The 19520-nt window shown below is 39.6% G+C and overlaps 2 protein-coding genes across 3 annotated transcripts; both read left to right on the top strand.

Annotated features, from left to right (window-relative positions):
* Nucleotides 1–3824: 3824 nt before the first annotated feature.
* LOC118564382 (stonustoxin subunit alpha-like) lies at nt 3825–12245 on the top strand. 2 transcript variants are annotated; one of them, XM_036142363.1, is made up of 5 exons: nt 3825–3875; nt 7711–7782; nt 7865–7960; nt 9765–11243; nt 11532–12245. In XM_036142363.1, exons 3-5 carry the CDS (start codon nt 7870–7872, stop codon nt 12092–12094), a joined length of 2133 nt encoding a protein of 710 aa, XP_035998256.1. In that variant the 5' UTR covers nt 3825–3875; nt 7711–7782; nt 7865–7869; the 3' UTR covers nt 12095–12245. The 2 variants fall into 2 exon arrangements, with proteins under 2 accessions (XP_035998256.1, XP_035998258.1); XM_036142365.1 differs by lacking the exon at nt 3825–3875 and having other exon boundaries at nt 7779–7960.
* A 4264-nt stretch (nt 12246–16509) lies between these two features.
* LOC105937664 (microfibril-associated glycoprotein 4) lies at nt 16510–19520 on the top strand. Its single transcript, XM_036142362.1, has 6 exons — nt 16510–16623; nt 16914–17063; nt 17522–17560; nt 18295–18391; nt 18480–18647; nt 19147–19520. The coding sequence occupies exons 1-6, from the start codon at nt 16612–16614 to the stop codon at nt 19398–19400; spliced, it is 720 nt and encodes a 239-aa protein (XP_035998255.1). The 5' UTR covers nt 16510–16611; the 3' UTR covers nt 19401–19520.

Raw genomic sequence — 19520 nt, 5'->3', positions numbered from 1 at the left:
ATTTAAACCAGTCAAGTGCTGTACCAGAAAGGCAGACCCAGTTTTCCAGGTGCTCTAACAGAATAGAGAGATTGACAGTTTCAAATGCTGCACTGAGATCCAATATTACCAGCACTGTGGTTCTTCCACAGTCAGCATTTCTGTGGATGTCATTAAACACCTTGACAAGGGCAGTCTCTATACTGTGGTGAGCACGGAAACCTGACTAGAAAACATCAAAGCGGCTGATCATTGTTAAGAAGGTGTATAATTGTTAAAAAAACACAGCTTTTTCAATAAACTTACTGATAAAGAGGATCTTTGACATAGGCATGTAGTTCTGCAGAAGCAGTTTGTCCAAATTGTTCTTTTTCAACAGTTGTTTGTTAATTGCTGTTTTAAGGAACTGTGGGATAACACTTCACAGAAGTGACGTGTTGATTATCTGAGTTAAATCAGACGCTGTGACAGGCAAAATATTTTTTAAAGAAAGTTGAGGGTAGAACATCGAGGCAGCAGGAGGAGGAACTTAGCTGCTCAATGATTTCCTCTAAGCAGCACAGCTGACCAAAATGATGAACAACTATGAAGAGCATACATGAGAAAAAACATAAAGAAGTTACAAGTAACTAGAGTAAAATGCAATATTAAAACACATAAAAGATATTATAAGAAACTTGCATGAAACTTATAAGGTGAGCTCTGTCATGCTATGCCAAAAACTAATGAGAAAAGGCGGGTTTTCAGAGCAATTTAAAAATAGACAAGTATTACCTATGAATCAGATCCAGTGCAACCTCCCCGTCTCTGAAAAGGTTAGTGGCTTTTATTCAGCATGCATTCTCTCACATTGAGTTGTTCCCAGACATAAACCTTTCTCTCTCCCCCCAGAGTGGTTCTTGGTGTCTTCTCCTGGCAGTTTCCTGACTGAGATCAAGATTATTATCTTCAATAAAGTCTGTCTGAATTATCGGGTCCTCTGTCCGCTGCATTATGCAAATGACCTTAACACTCTTGTTCTCTGTACTGGATTCAGTAGTTTACCTATAATGAAGCAGGAAAATAAATGTTATATAGTGGAATTATATTATTTGTATCATCTTCTCACGATTCGGGGGAATCTTGAGAATCTGAGAAGTCAAAAGAAACTAGGTGAACATGTTTCTTCTAAGTTGTTCTTTAACTATATGTTTCTGTCTGATTGCAAGTTATTAAATCATTGGTATTTAAAATGAGTCAAGAATTTCCTCTACAAAAGAGTAAAAGTGCAAATAGCAAATCTTTACCGACAAGTATAATCACCTTAGCACAACATTGTACTTTAAAACCAGACAAACTCATTTCAAGTCATTTAGGGAAAATAAACCCATTTCTTCAAGTACACCGTTTTACATCTTCAGTACAAAGACAATGCAAAGTGCTTTACATGATTAAAACATAGGCAAATAAAACAAAATAAAAGCAAGTTGGAATATAATGTAGAAACAAAATAAAACATGGGAAAATAGAAACTAAAAGCAAATATTAAAAACAGTTGGACTAGAAAGTTGAACTAATGTTGTTTCAGTCATGTCCTGATTTCGGGCCCCTACTTTTCAGCAAGAAATCAAACTTTCCACCGTGGGGAAAAGATTGACCCTGGAAACTTTGCCTTTGACCCATTATACAGACTTCTCTGTACAGGTATTCCATAATCTCCAACAGAAGGCCCAAGCTGATGCTGGAAACTATCATGTCTGATAAGGTTGCTGTTAGGGCCTGGTGTGTCTCACAGAGAAGTTATCTGAAAGTCCTGAGCGCAGGCATGTTCCTTGATACGTAGGGGGGTGGGGTGGGGGGGGGGGGTCTGGGGCTCTGCGGCCTTTGGAAGATGCTGGTTAAGTCACAGAGCTAGGGTTGTCAGAATGGCTATGTGGAGAGGATGTCAACTGTAGACCAATCTTGAAGACTTTGTTCATGTAATGAGTAAATTCCAAAAAGGGTCCTTCTGGGCTTTGTGGAGAAAAAGGGCAGGTGCGTGCAGTGTGGACAGGTGTCTGTGGGGATGGAGATTTTGGCTTCTCTTTGGAAATTAAAGGGGAGTCCTCTTTTTGTCCTCTTGAGTTCTGGGATGAATCCTCCTGTAATTCTGATATAGCCTCTCTCTGTGTCATCTTTCTGGCTATCTTTATCTTGGCTTGTTCGGGCTGTACTGGGCTTGTCATTTATTTTGTCACTGGCAGAGATTTGTTTTGGAAAAAAAGCTGATGGTGCATGGTTCACAGAATAGAAGATGTTTGAAATAAGGCATTTTGCACCAGACTTATTTAGAGAGAAACAATCTCTATTGAACAGATGTCTCCTCTCTCAAAATATGTTAAAGTTGTCTATGAAGGTTACATCTGTTTGTTTGCATGTTTTTTTCAGCCATTTGTTTGGCATCACAACTCTTGAAAATGTTTCATCTCTACAATTAATGGGCACACGTGGGCTGCTAAGAGACTCCTTGACATTAAGGCCATCAACTAAATTTAGCAGACAAATGTAATCCTCTTTCAATACTTCTGATACAAATTTTCTTATCCAGATGCCGTCGCCTGAAGGTTTCAACTTATACTATGAGTTTTGTCAGGGTCGGGCGTTCTTTCATAATCCTTGGAAGGATGTCTGATAAATTTGACACCAGGCCACAGTTCAAAGGGTTATAAATCAACACCTCTTTGTTTTTATTGTTACAGAAATGTTTAATCCCACTTATAGATATATTGCATAATATTAGGGTTCTTGGCCCTGTGGCTTGTTTTTGCTCTGGTAGCTTATAGCGAAGATTGTTGACATACCTTTGATTGTTGCCGTGATCCTCATTGGTCTCGTGTTGGAGTGAAGCGAATCTGTTTAGTATCGGAATTCCAAAATTTCCAGCATGGTTACCCCTATCATTTGTTGTGAGAAAAGCCCGTTGTTGTTTCACTTTTCTTGAGACACTTCTTTGTAGTATCGGACAGTTTTCTTTGTCTAGGTGTGGGATTCGTTGATCTTTTGGCCTTGCACCCAAAAGTGGTCAAAGTATTCTCATTTTCCTCAGGGAACTGTTTGTTCGCTGAGTTGCTGGGCTGGTGGTCACAGTTTGGAATCACATGGAGGGTTGTTTAATTTCCATACGCAGTGTTTACATCATAATTCACTTCAGGTCAGTGGATTTTCAGCTCCATAACAGCGATTTTATGTAGAAGCATGTCAAAGTCCTCCGTGGTGAAGGCAGGCATTTTTTGAATCGGGTGGTTCTTCTCCATATCCACTTCATGTTGAATTCTTTCCATAACAGCGTTTTCATGAGAACTGACTCCTCTGGGGTGTAAAAATGGATCTTTTAGCTGAAAACTAAAATAGTCCACACGGGGAAAAAAATAAAAGTAAATCGATTTTCTGTCATTTTATAATAATCAAATTGATCTCACAATGGAGAAATTCACTTCTGCATCTTAACCCATCCCCTTGCGGAGCAGTGGGCTGCCACTGTGCGGCGCCCGGGGAGCAATCAGGGGTTAAGGGTCTATCTCAGGGACCCAGAGTGCAGGCAGTGGGGATCGAACCGGGTACTTGCAACCTTCTCAGAGCGCAAGCGCACTGCTCTAACCACTAGGCCACCACTCTATTTTGGCTAAGAGATAAAAAGGAGGTAAAAAGTGAAAGGCAGGAAAATGCAAGCAAGCAGGGAAAATGCGAGCAAGCCAGGAGCAGAGAAAAAAGCGTCCGAGCAGATGGAGAGGCGGAGAGCTATAGGTGTGGTTTGAGAGGAGGACCTTCCAGCTCAGTATAAATAACTCTTTAACATCAGCACAGGGAAAGCTTTAGCACGCACCACTCTGAAGTCAGGAAGATTTCTGAGCAAACTGTGTGAGAGACGTACTTACCAGGTGAGGACAAGCAGGTATGCAAGAGATATATGGTGATATGGTTTGTGTAAGTTTTTAAATTTTGTTTAAAAAGCCTACATATTTTCTTACAGTGGTTAATGTCCACAGAGACCTAATTTGATGCCCCAAGGTGATATATATAAAGACTTAAGAAGAATTGAGAATCTTTATTGTGTCAAGTCGCTGCAAAATCGGTGGTGTGGTGAGCTCATCCATATCCCATATTATTCACAAATTAATAGATAATTTGGACATTAGATATATTAAGAAAAATAGATAACATAAAAGCTCTGTAATTGTATGATTTGACTGTTTTCTTTTTTTAATTAAAGGCTCAAGCACTTACATACTGAATAAATGAGATAGAGTAAGAATGATGTGTTAGACGAAGAAGAAGTAAGTTTGAACGTGTTCAGTGAAGGTTATGGCGCAATCATGGGTTCGAACAGTAAAAGTTGAGAGAAGGGTAAAGGATGACTTGTACAGAAACTAAAAGAGGAACAGATTTGTTATTTACCACAATTGAGAAAAGAGCAAGTAGCCTGTTGAGGATCAACTGGCCAATGGATGACCACAGAACCCCTTGTCTCTGAGAACCATTGAGGCTGAGTCCAATGTACCCTCTTCGTGTTTCCTCCACAATTCTGGGCCAATGATCTACAAAGTCTGTTAAGAAGTATCACTGTGATTTTGAACCGGTCGATGGAAACAACCTGAATGTTGGCTACACTTGAAGCATTGCCAGTGAATGCTTGCCTGTTAACTCTGTTTGCTGAGAGGTGTTTTTGTTCTCGGTTGCTGCGGTGTTGATTGTAGATTAGTGCTCCAGATGCTTTAATTTTTATTGTTAATCTTTTTGCTGTGACATCTATATGTTTCTAACACATTCTCTGTTGCAGTCCTTCATGTTTAAGAATGCCTCGTGGTTCACAGTTTGCTTTTCTCGGCGTGGTAAGAGATCGTTAGCCTAGCTTTAGCATAGCTTAGTTTTAGCCTCACAATGGCTTCTTCCACTATTCGTCCATCAGCTTCTTCATCTCTGTCTAACTCTCTGCCTCTCTCCTGCTCTCTTTGTCTGATGTTTAGTTATTCCTCTGCCTCCTTTAGTGATAACGGCACATGTAAAAAATGTAGTGTTTTTGTAGCTTTGGAGGCAAGGGTGCCAGATTTGGAGACCCGGCTCCGTGCTGTTGAAAAATCAGTAGATTGCAACCCTTCCCCCCACCCCCTTTAGCTAGCGTGGAGCCACAGAGATTAACTTCACATAGCGGCCCTCCAGCAGCACCCGAGCAGCTGGGTAACCAGGCTGGCTGAGTGACAATACGTAGGAAGCATAGCTCCAGATTTCAGCCCCAAGGTCACCACCAACCCATCTGCGTTTCTAACAGACTTTCCCCACTCAGCGACACACCCGCTGAGAAGCCGACTCTGGTAATTGGTAACTCCATATTCATAAACGTGGCACTAGAGACACTAGGGACCATAGTCAAATGCCTGCCAGGGGCCACAACGTGCAACATCAAATCCTACCTAAAACTGCTGGCTAAGGATAAGTGTAAATACTGTAAGACTGTTATTCATGCTGGCGATAATGACACCCGGTTACGCCATTCAGAGGTCACTAAAGTTAGTGTTGTTTTGGTGTGTAAGTTTGCTAAAACAATGTCTGACTCTGTAATTTTCTCTGGCCCCCTGCCTGATCTGACCAGTTGTCAGTTGTCAGTATGTTTAGCTGTATGTCATCATTCAACCGCTGGTTGTTCAGGTGCTGTTCTGAAAGCCACGTGGGCTACATTGATAACTGGCAAATTTTGTGGGGAAAACCTGGTCTGATCCGGAGAGACGGCATCCATCCCACTTTGGATTGTGCAGCTTTTCCTTCTAGGAATCTGGCCAAAAACGCAGGGTCCAGACCAAGAAGCAGAGCCATAGTTTAACACACCTCTCTGCAGCTTCTGTACTGTTACCTACCCATTACCCTATTGAGACAGTGTCTTTCCCACAGCCAAAGCTAAACACATTAAAAACGGATCTAAAAGGAATAAATCATACAAACCTCATAAAAATTAATATGACTCAACTTGAACCAAAAATAAAACAATTAAGTGTTTTTTATTAAATATAAGGTCTCTCACTCCAAAGACTTTGTTAGTTAATGAGTTGATTTCTGATTGATTTATTTTGTCTCACAGAAACCTGGCTACAAGACGACTACATTAGTGTAAATGAGTAAACTCCCTCCAAATTTTTTTAAATTTCCACATTCCCAGATCTACGGGAAGAGGAGGAGGAGTAGCAACCATCTTTCAGTCTGCTTTACTAATTAGTCCCAGGCCAATTGATAACTACAATTCTTTTGAACATTTAAACCTCAGTTTCCCTCCTCCAAACTGCAAAGCATTTAAAATTATCTGATTTGTTGTTAAACACTGACAAGGGAGTTATTATAGTAGGGGATTTTAACATTCATTTAGCCTTTTAAACTATCCTAGATTTAGTTGGTTTTGATCAAAATGTGCATAAACCGACGCAATCTTGCCTTCATACTTTGGACCTTGTGCTGACATATGGCATTGATTGTGAAGAACTATCAGTATTTCCTCACGACACGACAGAAATTCCCAGCAGATGGCAGCAATGTTATTTCTTCCCATTCACAAATGCTTGAGACGCTTTTGTTGACGGTGTCACATCCTTGTTGGGTTTTGCATTTGACAATGCAGCTCCCTTGAAAAAGATGGTGATTATTTACAGGAAGTTCGCTTATAGAGCTGCGTTCTTTGAAAAAAAAATGTTAGTAAATTGGAGAGAAAATGGCTCTCTACACACCATGCGGAAGCCTACCTAATCTGGAAAAACAGTCTACTGTTGTATAAAAAGATCTTTTGCAGAGTTAGAGCAGCATTATTTTCATCATAAATAGAGGAGAATAAAAATAATCCTAGATTTCTCTTTAGTACAGTTGCCAAACTTACTCAGAGTCATAGCTCCATTGATCCATCCATTCCCTAAGCTCTCAGTATTAATTACTTTATAGGATTCTTCATTAATAAAATTGATTCCATTAAAAATAAAATAATTGGCATCCTCGCAAACATAATTACCTCATCCTCGTTAAGTGAGGCAGTGTTGGAGGAATCTTTAGAACCTGATCAGTGTTTATACTGTTTAGAAGCAGTAGAGCTTTCTGAGCTATCTCAAATGTTAGCTTCATCTAAACCTTCTACTTGTACTGTATGTTAGACCCAATCCCAACCAAGTTATTTAAGGAGGTATTCCCTTTGATTAATGCCCCTATTTTAAACATGTTTAATCTATCCTTAGTATATGCGCCACAGCCTTTAAAATTATCTGTTGTTAAACCTTTACTTAAGAAACCATTTATTGATCAAGATGACTTAATAAATTACAGATCTATATCTAATCTTCTTTACCTATCTAAAATTATTAAAAAGGTAGTTGCTAATCAATTATGTGAACACTTACAAAGTAATAACCTATTTGCTTCAGTAAGGCTTCAGAGCTCATAACACAGAAACACCTTTGGTGAGGGTTAATAATGATATTCTCATGGCCTCGGATAATGGACTTGTGTCTGTATTTGTCCTGTTAGATCACAATATTATCCTAGAAATATTTGAACATACTGTAGGGATTAAGGGGAAAGCATTAGGCTAGTTTAAATCTTATCTGTCTGACAGATTCCAGTTTGTTAGTGTTAATAATAAATGTTCTTTAAACTGTAGGGTGACTTGTGGAGTACCACAGCGTTCAGTCCTTGGGCCAATTCCAGCTGTTTCATATTCTTTGCTTTTTTATTTTTGTCTTGTTTTAGCAGCCTTTTTTCTCATCACATTTTCAAGGGCTCCGGACATCAGACCTTATTTCTAAGTCAGCAATTAGTGGAGTTAAGTTACCTGAATATCCATCTAACTTGGAGGCTTTGCCAAAAATTAATAAAATAAATGTGACTGTTTTTATTTATACAGGTGAAATGGCATCAGGTAATATTGAAATGGCTGCTCTCGGTCGACCCTTTACCTTGGGGATGCTCTACGATGCTCGTACAGATCAGCTAATCCCAGGTAAGATCAGATATGGTTTAGTACATGCACTATAATACCTTTTCTTGAAGCTGTCCCGTGTGAGGTTTGACACAAATATTAGTTTAATTTGAGTTAAAGGATCCAAAAATGGCTAAATGGAATGAAAAAAAAACGCTCTGCGATCTGCATGGGGTCTGGGTGCGAAGTGCCTTCTTTAGATTTAAAGAGACAGCACCAAAACAAGTTGTACTTACCTCAGAACTGGGGTAAAAGGGGAATGTGGAGGTAAATTAATGAGAAATTAAGACCAAAGCATTGCAGTTCCCCTCTATATAGATCACAGCTGAATGATTTCAATGTGAAACGAAATAACCAAAAAGCACGATATGTCCCCATTAATTGGCTAAATTTTTTGTAAAACATGCCAGTCAAATGTGATGGTGTGGATGGAATTCTAAACAATAATAACTGAATATCCAGAGTTGCTAAATAAGGAAACGGCGGTGATGAAGTTCTAGCACTTTTATTGAGAAACAGAGCAGAGATCACATAGATGGAAAGTAATCGCACCCCACGGTCCAGCTGCAGTCTGCGTCTGCCCTGTCTCAGAGTCCTCCATGTCGAGAGGAGCCAGATGATCTGGGTAGGACGCTTCCTGGATGCTTCCCTGGTGAGTTGTCTCCAGAGGGAGACTTAGGACACGCTGGAGGGACTATGTCTCTTGGCTGGCCCGGGAACGCCTTGGGATTCCCCTGGAGGAGCTGGCCCAAGTGGCTGGGGAGAGGGACGTCTGGGCCTCCCTACTGAAGCTGCTACCCCCGCGACCCGACCCCGGATAAGCGGAAGACGATGGATGGATGACACCAAGAGTGTCTTGACTTTGTGGTGTGAAATATTTTCATTGCAGCGTTGCTGCTGTGTGAGATTTGATTGGCTGGTTCACTTACTATTAAATGTGTTTTGCACATTAATGTGTAAGCTGTTAGACAATGACAAAGTTTCATTAAACAAAGTCTGGTTTACATGATGACACATTTAAATTCTTGGAAATTAGTGGATGTGTTTACTAGTTTTTCCTATTGCAAAAAAAAAAAAAACATATGGAATTGTCGCACTTCAGGCATGGATTGATGCAAAAACTGAGCAGTTGGCAATGTTCGGTTGAGTTTATTTTATGGTTCTCTTGGTCAGACAGCGCAATCCTTGTAATCAGTGTCAGACCAGCAGGAGGTCGAAGCCGGGGAATCCAAGGTAGTAGGTGAGGAAGCAGGTTCAGGCATTGGAATTGGACAAGGGAGGAAACAGGCAGGTTAGAAATATGTCACACTTGACTTGAACAGACAAATGGCCTGAAAGTGTTACCACTGTGGTTAGACAACAATCTGATGCCGCGCAGGTAGAGGATCTGTCCGTATATGGCAGCAGCTGCTGATCCTGGTGATGACGCTCAGGTGTGAAGGTCACAGCACAGCAGCAGGTGTGACAGAGACGTTCTCCTCTTAGGAAGTGGAGTTGTGCTAGTGTCTTAAAAAGTAGAATTATTTGTATTTTTACGAGTGTCTTAGAAATAAAAAAGTGCATTATATAATCACTGTAAAAATGCAGTATAAGCACATTAGTATCAAACAATAGTTGTGAGATGTTAAAACAAAACAGATCTCTTTAAACTCAGCACCTAATTTTAACGTGGCAAATTCCTATTGTATTTAATTTACATAATATTGCCAGGTAGATAAACTATTAAACATTTATCTCAACAAAGGAGCAAAAATAAATGTTTAAGCTGTTTCTAACACACATAAAGCTTTTAATATGATCTAATTTGTGAGTTCATGTTTTAAAGGCATCACACTCTGGGATGAGAAAACTCTCCAAAAGATGACTGAAGAGATCTCCAAGCATGGCAGTGATTTTAAAATAAGCACTTCTGATTCCTTGGAGGAGAAGTCCTCTCTGCTGGACGTCAGTGCCTCTCTGAAGGCCAGCTTCCTGGGGGGTCTGATTGAAGTTGGGGGATCTGCAAAGTATCTGAACGATCAGAAGAAATCCAAAAATCAAAGCAGAGTCACATTTCAGTACAAAGCTACCACCATTTTCAAACAGCTGAAAATTTCTACTGAAGAAATGAATAAAACGCAGCAGATAGGTGTAAACATGAAGAACTGCGCCACACACGTTGTCACTGGCATCGTTTATGGCGCAAATGCGTTTTTTGTGTTGGACAGTGAGAAGTTAGATGAGAGCAGTGCTCAGGAGATCGAAGGCAGCATTCACGCTGTGATAAATAAGATTCCCAGTTTAAGTATAAGTGGGAGGGTAGACCTCAAACTGTCTGATCAAGAAAAAGCGATGACTGAAAAATTCACCTGCAAGTTTTATGGAGACGTGATTCCTGAAAGCAATCCTGCAACATTTGAAGAAGCAGTGAAAACATACATAAAGCTTCCAGAACTTCTTGGAATGAACAACAAAAACAGTGTCCCATTAAAGGTCTGGATGATGCCGCTGAAGGACCTTGATCCGTCAGCCGTGGAGATGACGACTGGCCTCAGCCCGGGTCTTGTGAGAAAGGCCCAAGAAGCTCGGGAAGATTTCCGTGAACTGAACATGCGATGCAATGATTGTCTCGAAGACAGCTATGAGTTCCCAAAGATCAAAGAAAGGTTGGAGAGTTTCCAACAACAGTGTAAAATCTATGATGGGAAACTTCTGGATGTGATTGCAGAAAAGATTCCGTCCATCAGGGCAGGAGAAGAAGACGAGAAGGTGTTGTTGAAGATCTTGGATGACAGAGAAAAGTCTCCTTTTAGCAGCGAGAAACTATTTAAGTGGATGGCTAATATTGAGAGAGAAATCAGTGTAATCACTTCCTGTGTAAAGGAAATGAAGGGAGCAAAGATAGTCCAAAGTGAGGCAGAGTTGGTGGAGGAGTTTCTTAATCCTGAAGTCCAGGATGTCCTCAGCTTTGTTTTCACCTCTCTTGAAACTACAGATCCTTATCTTGATAAAATGAAGGACTACCTGGATTCTCTGGCTATGAAGGCTACAGATGACGTGGATCAATCCACAGATGACCTGTCACCATGCTTCCCAGTAGTTGATTTGCCCAAAATTACAAGAAAAGCTGAAGAGTTTGGTACATTTGTTAAAGGTTTAAAGAACAACAGCAAGTTCAGATTCCTTGTAGCGGTCATAAGAAATAAACAACACGAAGGAGCAACCATCTACCACTACAGGAATAAAAGATTGCTCATGGAAGACTTCATGAAATCAGATGTCTGTGATGTGGAAAAAGCAACAGATAGAAATGATCTGATTTGGTGTAAGTATTCATTTATTAGCTTTTTTTTGCAGTGTTTCATTAGTTGAATTATAACTGGTAAGATAAGCAACAATATGAAGAGCATATTATGAGTGCGGTGAATGTAAAAGGATACATTTATTTTTAAATATTATTGTCTGTTGAAAGACAGAAACCTGTCTGGTTGTATAGAATAGAAACACTTTCAGGTCGGACTCTGTTTCCCAACATCTGCTTGGATAAGTGCTGGTCTGCAGGGAGTGGGGGTTAGAATGATCAACCTTTCACTTGTCTATTTCTGTCCTCTAGATGCCTGTGATCTGACCTTGGACCCAGACACAATAAATGGATGTCTTACTCTGTCTGGAGGAAACAAGATGATGAAGTTTGGAGATTGCCAGTCCTATCCTGATCACCCTCAGAGATTTAATGTTTTACCTCAGGTTCTGTGTCAGGAGTCACTGACTGGACGCCATTACTGGGAGGTGGAGCTGGGCACTGACGAATACAGAGATGCAGCTGCTGCTGTTTGTTATAAAGGAATACAGAGAAAGGGGGACAACAAGTGGGTTGGGCTTGGCTGGAATGCCATGAGCTGGTCGTTGGGCCACAAGTGGAATCCCCAACCGGTCTTCTATGTTGAGCATGACACAAACAAGCAGGCTAAAAATGTGATTTCTTACCCTCTACCCCAAACTGGTTGCCCTCGCCTAGGAGTGTTTCTGGATTGGCCTGCAGGCACTTTGTCCTACTACATAGTCAGAGGGGAAAAACTGAATCACATTCACACTTTCTACACCAAATTCTCAGAGCCTGTGTACCCATGTTTCAAGATCTGTTCTAAAGACAGTTACGCACTCCTGTGTTTCTAAACATTGAGGTAGAAGATTCAATCCAGACCCAGATGTTCATAATAAGCAAATATTTTTGGAACAGTATTTTTTGGCAATTAAAATGAGATAATAAATCAGTTTATTACAAAACAGACTGAACAATAATATAGTGATGACAATAAAATAATATTAGGAATCAGAAATAATCTGGCTTAACATGAAATGTTCTAGTCCCGTGTGTGGACCGATACAGTCCATGGTGAGCAACAGCCTAATCGTTAAAAAGCTGTTGTGAAAAATTTCTAGTTCAGTTCTGACTCCCTGTTAAGTATCTCATTGTTAATTAGCCCAAATCAAATGTAATAGGGACTAACTAATTAAACATCTGCTAGGGCATAATTTTTTCTTTGGTCACTGCTCAAAATTTTGTTTAGTATTGGCATGGGGAAATGTTTAAAGAATTCAGTCTGACTAAAATTTGAGAGTACCTCATTTTAATTAGAAAGTTTGAACTAAAGTTAAGTGAAAACTAAATGATGATGATACTGTACATAAAAAACTGGATGGCAGCCAATTTGACATACACATTAAATTTCTGGTGAAAGGGTCTAACAGCAAAATAATTGCCTCTGTTGTACTTTTTACCCTTCTTGTTGTACATAAAAAACTAAACAGGCCAGATCCTACCAGCAGCTCATCAAGAAACTGCCATTTAAGAACCATATTTGATGATTTGTTTTGAAAACAGGACGAAAAGCTGTATTTCACATATTTTATCTGCAACATCCACGCTGTCACACCTGATTGTGTTGAACGCTTACATTTGGTGAATATACTGCCATGATCTCCTGTATGATGGATTGGGATTTATTTTCACATCAATGACTTTATTGCTAAGTGAATCTTAAATAGATAGATGTTTTAGATGTTTTTGTTAATCCTGGCAGATAAGTGCAGGAAATAGCTTCCACTTGTCAAAATTTTCTTTGAGTTTGAGGGTTTATTTCTGTTACAGTTAATTTTGATAATGGTAGTTAAGATTTACTTTTTTAAACTTTGCTCGTTTCTTAATGGATAAATTGTCATTGATTTTAAGCTTGCTGTTACACTGTTTTTTGAATGGCTTTTCATATCTTGGTGTATCTGAACAGTTTTTAGGGGGGTGGGGGTTAGTCCAAATATAAATTAAAAAAAGCACTCTATGGGGAACACTGAGTCCTGTAAGATCTATGAAATGTCTTACAGGACTCATAAGAGAGTGACTCTTATGATTATATTTTGTGCATGTGGACTGGGATAGAGGATGGAATATTTACAGTTTGCTCCTTCCTGAAGACAATAAGTTACTTTTTCAGGACGTTGCTGTCTTTTTTTTATATACCTAATTATTCCCTGACCATCTTGGGCTGAAAGTTCAATTGTTTTTACACAGTCTATCAGTGCTCCCAAATGGTCAATCATGAGCTGAAGCATTCATAAAATAAGGCCAGCTACCCAGCTATATCATCTTCTGTCAGTGAATCTTCATCAGTGCATGTAAAACTGCTGCATCATGCAGCGTGAGATCCGACCACCTTTTTATATCATTGTTACATGCATTTTTATTTCCACTGTCATCGTTGTTGCAACATTTACATAACCGTTGTGATATTAAATAAAATTGTTAAGAGTCACTGTTTTGATGGTGCTATTTTTCTTTTATGTTCGAAAAGGTATTTACTCCATTTTATGGATGAAATTACATTATATATTCCTGTTTAGTTTGTACATAATAGTAATATGTAATAAGTTAACAAAAGCGCACATTTACAATTAGTAAACCAAAAAATTATAAAGTTAATTTTTATTTATTTATATAAACCCACTGCACTACAAGTTACAGTACTGTCAAATTCAGTTTACATAATCTCAACAATCTACTGCGTTGACTTTGCTGCAGTAATTCATCAGGGGTGAGCACACAGCCACAGCAGAGAGGGACACCTTGCTTTTAACAGAAAGAAAGCTTGAGCACATATTTCCCAGTATGAGCAGCCTTTAGCCACAAGCGAGGGGGTTGAAAGGGCAGAAATACAACACAGAAAACAAAAAAAATACTGGTCCAGACGTAATTTTACTGGGAACTAAAAAGTATACAGAGTTAGTTAGTGATGGCATTAGCCCATCAAGCGCTTCATCCAGGAGAGAAACACGGTTAAACACTGAAGAACTGAGACAGGTTTACTCAAAAATAAATGACAAAAGAAGGAAGACAGATTTTACTAAGCAAGGAAGTTTTCGAAGGCTGTTACACACACTGCAAGAACCAAACTTGTTCTTGAGGTGGCAAGAACAAAGTCGCACAGGCAAGTACAAAGTTTGTTTTGTGTCTGACAATTTCTACTTCATGAGAAACTTAGCTTCCAATTTCCTAGAAAGTCATGCCCACTGCAGCATATGTCAAACCTGCACTGAGGCTTTGAAAATTTGACAGACAGCAAAACAACACCACAATGGCAGAGAGGGAGGTTTTTAAATAAATGAAGGAAGGGGGGGGGGATAAAATGTTTGAAGCAGAAGAGGAAGAAGACACCATGTTATTTGCGATTGCTGAAGAAAGGGAGAAAGTAGTGTCCACTGTGGTGGCATGTTTGACCACAGTACCACCAGAGTTGAACAGAGTGAATATATCTTTGTTCGACAGATGCACGACATTGACTACAAAAGGAATTTTTCAAACTTCGGGATGTTAGCCCGAAGTTTGCTCAAAAATCTGCTCAAAAATGCTCAAAAATGTGCTCAAAAATCTGTTGAAATGTGTAAGTGCACAGTGGCGCCTCCAGAAATGTTTCATAGGGGGTGGGAGAGATGGGGCCAGTTAAACTCTTGGGGTGGCACACTGAAAAAAGCCATAAATTCACTACTGTTGTAGTAAAGCTTCCTGTAGAAAACTATCTTAAACACTTAAGTAAATGCCTACTAAAATATTTTGGTTTATTGTTTGATTTTCAATGTTACTACTGATTTAATGTGCATAGACCAATAACAGTAAAGTTAACATTTTGAGTTGAACAACAATTCCTTTTTATTGTGTAATTATATTAGGAATAAGGTGTACATTTATTAATTTATTGAAAAACAAAATTACTAGGGGAAAGTAGATATAAAGTAAAAATAAAAGCGCAATAGAAGGTCAAGAAGAGTGACTGCCTTGCTGGCTGTGAAAAATGGGATGAAATGCTAAACTGATGCTACTACAATTTGCATTGGTGAGTGGGGTGGCCAGAACATGGCACGGGGTGGCCGAGCCACCATTGGCCACCCCCTGGTGGCGCCATTGTAAGTACAACTTTGGTAAGCAATGAAGCCGCTCAATGGATATACGAGCATTACAGTACACTGTGTCACTCCCTGATCGGACCCATGAGCAGTCTACAAGACTGCCTGACTGTAATGTCAAAAGCAGAAGTGCATTCATGTAAAGGCCCCCACATACTCGGGCGTAGTTCACACCGCACATACTCAAAGTGTACTCAAGGCAGATTCATACAGGTACTACGTGCAGAGCTTACGTGGTGTCACCCTATAAACTTCTCGGAGGCAAGAAGTCTTTACGTCGAACTGTTTTATAAGTGATACTGAGCTAGATACACTAAGCTGTGCAGCAGGGTGGGTGGCTCTCCATTTTTCAAACTTGGGTCCTCTACCAGAGCCCTGGGAGCTTGAAGGTTCTTCTTAGGATCTTAGCTGTTCCTAAGATTGCGCCCTTCTGGACTGAGATGTCTGATGTTTCTCCAGGCATCTGTTGGAGCCACTTCTCCAGAGTGGGGGATACTGTCCCAAGTACACCGATGACCACAGACACTACTGTTGTCTTCACCTTCCAGGCTCTCTCTAGTTCTTCCCTGAGCCCTTGGTATTTCTCCAGTTTCTCATGCTCTTTTTTTCCTGATGTTTCCATCACTCAGGATTGGCCACATGGATCACAACAGCTGTCCTCTGCTACTTACCAATGATTACAATATCTGGTTGGCTGGCCATTATCATTTTGTCTGTTTGTATCTGGAAGTCCCACAGGATCTTAGCTGTCATTCTCCGCCACCTCGGGAGGTAACTCCCAATTTGACCCGGGGGTCTCCAGTTGGTATTCTGAACAGATGTTTCTGTATGTTATACCAGCCACATGGTTATGCCTTTCACGTATTCCTCCCCAATATTTTTTGTGGCTCCATATGGCCATCCTTACGAAAAAATTCTAGAGGCCCCCCTGACTGTGAGTAATAATCTTTAAACATTCAGCCACGCTCTGCTCTCTGTATATTTAGTTGCACAATATGAGCTTCTCTAGAATTTCGCAACCGTGTCTCTGTGCTAAGGCTGTGATTTTTACCAGTGCAATTGCCCAATACATAGAAAACTCTCTGGTTTCCAAATAATGGTCTCCTTAATTTGTCATTCATTGGAGCGTCAAATTTCAACAACCCATTAATGTGAGGATTATAAAAGCAGTGGGTACACTCATCAGTTCACTACTGCAGAACTTCATCTGTTGGATTTCAGATCCTTGCTGCAGAACAATGGCCATGGAGGTGAGTTTGAGATATTAAAGACAGGATTCTGAATTTTTCTCTCTAGCTTTGGATTAACTGAAAAGTTAATTTAAGGTTTTGTAAACTGTTCTTTAGAAAACTGTTCCCCTTTTATCTCCTTTTGCCTTATATTTATATATGTGAAATGCAACCCATTTTCCAGTGGGACTGCCAAAGAATCTTTTAGATTTTAGTTTCTGCTGCTTTGTTTTGGATTGTAGTTTTATTTGAAGATAAGAAAAGTTCTCACTCTTTTGCATTATACTGAAACAAGTATTCCTGTGCTGTAGCTACTTTTGGTCCTGATCCTGGTTCCTGTGGTGACCAGCTGCTCAGATCTCAACCTCCCTCTGGACTGCAGCGACATCTACAACCAAGATAGCAGCCGACCCAGCGGAGTTTACACCATCTATCCCATTGGAACCACGTCTGCTATTCAGGTTCGCTCAAAACCTCCACGAATGATTTGATGATCAGTAATTCATATGTTAAATACATTTCAAATGCGTAATATTATGGGATGTTTTCAAAGTTAAGATGATTGTGTCAATGCATCTTTTTACCAAATAATTTAACATCTGATACATTTTCAGCAACAATCCTAGAAAAAACTGCAAACATCAAATATGTGTCATCTGTTGAGATTCTCTTAGCTTTGAAACACTGATCTATCTATTGTTTATTCATACTTGATGATCATATCAATACATTTTCAATCTGTATATATATATATATATATATATATATATATATGATGTTTGTATATCTGGAGCGTGTAACACAAATAATTTCCCTCTGGGATTATTAAAGTATTTCTGATTCTGATTTTACATGCTTAAGGGTCCAGTAGGAATCAGTAGGCCTGATTAACATTCAGCTGCAACATTTGTGTCTGCAGGTTTACTGTGACATGGACTCTCTGGAAGGAAAGTGGACCGTAAGGCTTGTTTCTCTTAAATGTTTCTACACTTTTGTTTGTTGAGGAAAACCATTCAAAAAAGTTTGGAATATATATATATATATATATATATATATATATATATATACGTAAATATACGTAGATAGATAGATAGAAAGATGTGTTTGTATGCCGCCCTGTGTTAATAGACTACATATTTTGACTATGTATTCTACATGTTTAGTCCAATACTGCTCAATTGCAGTACACACCAGGGTTGCATGAACTTAACAATATTGTAGATGATTTGTTCAAGACTTAGGTACTTAGCTGTAGTCAACTGGTCACATTAAAAAGTAATAGAAAAAAAATTCAAGTGCTCCACAACAAACATATCTGCAGTCCCACCATTCAAAGTGTGTGTTTTGCGAGAACCAAAAGCAGAGGTTTAACACTGTTTTAACACTATTTCCTTAATGTATTTATTCACTTATCTCAAGTGATTTTGATATTGTAAAAATTCACCAACAATATCTCATGTCACATGTTTCCCTAACAGTGTGCACAACCAGGCAGATCGATTATATCTGCTGCTTTTCTAACAAGCACTCTAAATTAAAGAGTTTCTTGAACACTGCCTTTATTTTGACTCTTCCTACCTGCAGAGAAATGACAGGCCTGCAACTGTTGAGAAACCCAACACAATGCTACAAAGCTCATTGTGAGGAAACTTGAGCTGTGTTCAGCTGGTTTTAACCTTCACCTTCCTCCAGGTTTTCCAGAGGAGGATGGACGGCTCAGTGAACTTCTACAGGCCATGGGAGCAGTACAAGTTTGGCTTTGGGAACGCCGCAGGAGAGTACTGGCTCGGTGAGATGTGAAACTGAAACAGTAGTCATAAAGTTCAGAGAAAATGCTCGAAAATTTCAGAGAGATCAGACTCTGTTCTGTGTTTCAGGTCTGGAGAACATCTTCCACCTGACTCAGAGGAAAAAGTCAGAGCTGCTGATCGACATGGAGGACTTTGAAGGAAACAAATCCTACGCCCGTTACACTTCGTTCTCCGTCGGCCCAGAGTCTGATGGCTACAAACTGCATCTGTCTGAATTCAACAGTGGGGGAGCAGGTGGGTGACAATAGGTTTCTGTTTGTGTCTGGTGAAGTAACTTTGTTGTAAAATGCTAAACAATCTTTAGCTGGGTCTATAAAAAGTAACTACAATGAACTCTTGTATCAAAAGATATTGCTGAAATCTGTCAGTTCAGTTAAATATATATTTTTTAGCATCTTTGACGTATATTTTCAGTTGGATATGATTTCACTGATTGGGGGGCGTTAAGGGATTTTGTTTCTAATTTAGATAGGCTTTAGAAAGCGCTGATGGGGGTGGAATGCAACCGACTACTCTTCAATTTTTGAATAGGCAATAATTATGATTAGTGAATAACTGTTTTCCGATCTGATTCAGAAATGACTTATCAACATCAGATTTCTAAGAGTTTATTAAAGTTTTTTTTTTTTTTTTTTTGCCAAGAGATAAAAACTTGTTGCAAGATAGTTTCTAAATTAAGAACATAATGTGAGGAAAATTTAGTGTGACATTGTGTTTTTTTGTGTTTCTTCAGGGGATTCTCTGAGTCACATCAGTGGACAAAAGTTCTCTACGTTCGACAAAGATCAGGACACCTGGGGGAAGAGCTGTGCCCGATCATTCATCGCGGGGTTCTGGTTCTCTGACTGTCACTCTGCAAACCCAAATGGTGTGTACCGCTGGGGGGCTGACGACTCTCTTTATGCCATCGGAGTGGAGTGGACCTCCTGGAAGGGTCGGGGCTATTCCCTAAAAGCCATCAGCATGAAGATTCGTCCAGTACAGTGAACCTGCACGTGATGTGTTTGGGCTGTAAACCTCCGCCGAATCTTACAAGAACTATTTGTTTTAAACTGAGTGTAAGAGATGACAGCAGCTGGGCGAAAGTTTGGACTTAAACAAACCCAG

The sequence above is a fragment of the Fundulus heteroclitus genome, chromosome 10 (assembly GCF_011125445.2).
Source record: "Fundulus heteroclitus isolate FHET01 chromosome 10, MU-UCD_Fhet_4.1, whole genome shotgun sequence".
NCBI lineage: Eukaryota > Metazoa > Chordata > Actinopteri > Cyprinodontiformes > Fundulidae > Fundulus > Fundulus heteroclitus.
The sequence above is the reverse complement of the archived record's forward strand: the minus strand, read 5'-3'. Positions and strand labels throughout refer to the sequence as shown.

Coding starts and splice junctions, on each gene's coding strand:
- LOC105937664 (XM_036142362.1), top strand. Junction 18,392..18,479: donor CGCAGGAGAGTACTGGCTCG/GTGAGATGTGAA, acceptor TCTGTGTTTCAG/GTCTGGAGAACATCTTCCAC. Junction 18,648..19,146: donor ATTCAACAGTGGGGGAGCAG/GTGGGTGACAAT, acceptor GTGTTTCTTCAG/GGGATTCTCTGAGTCACATC.
- LOC118564382 (XM_036142363.1), top strand. CDS start 7,870: ATGGCATCAGGTAATATTGAAATGGCTGCTCTCGGTCGACCCTTTACC. Junction 7,961..9,764: donor TACAGATCAGCTAATCCCAG/GTAAGATCAGAT, acceptor CATGTTTTAAAG/GCATCACACTCTGGGATGAG. Junction 11,244..11,531: donor TAGAAATGATCTGATTTGGT/GTAAGTATTCAT, acceptor TCTGTCCTCTAG/ATGCCTGTGATCTGACCTTG.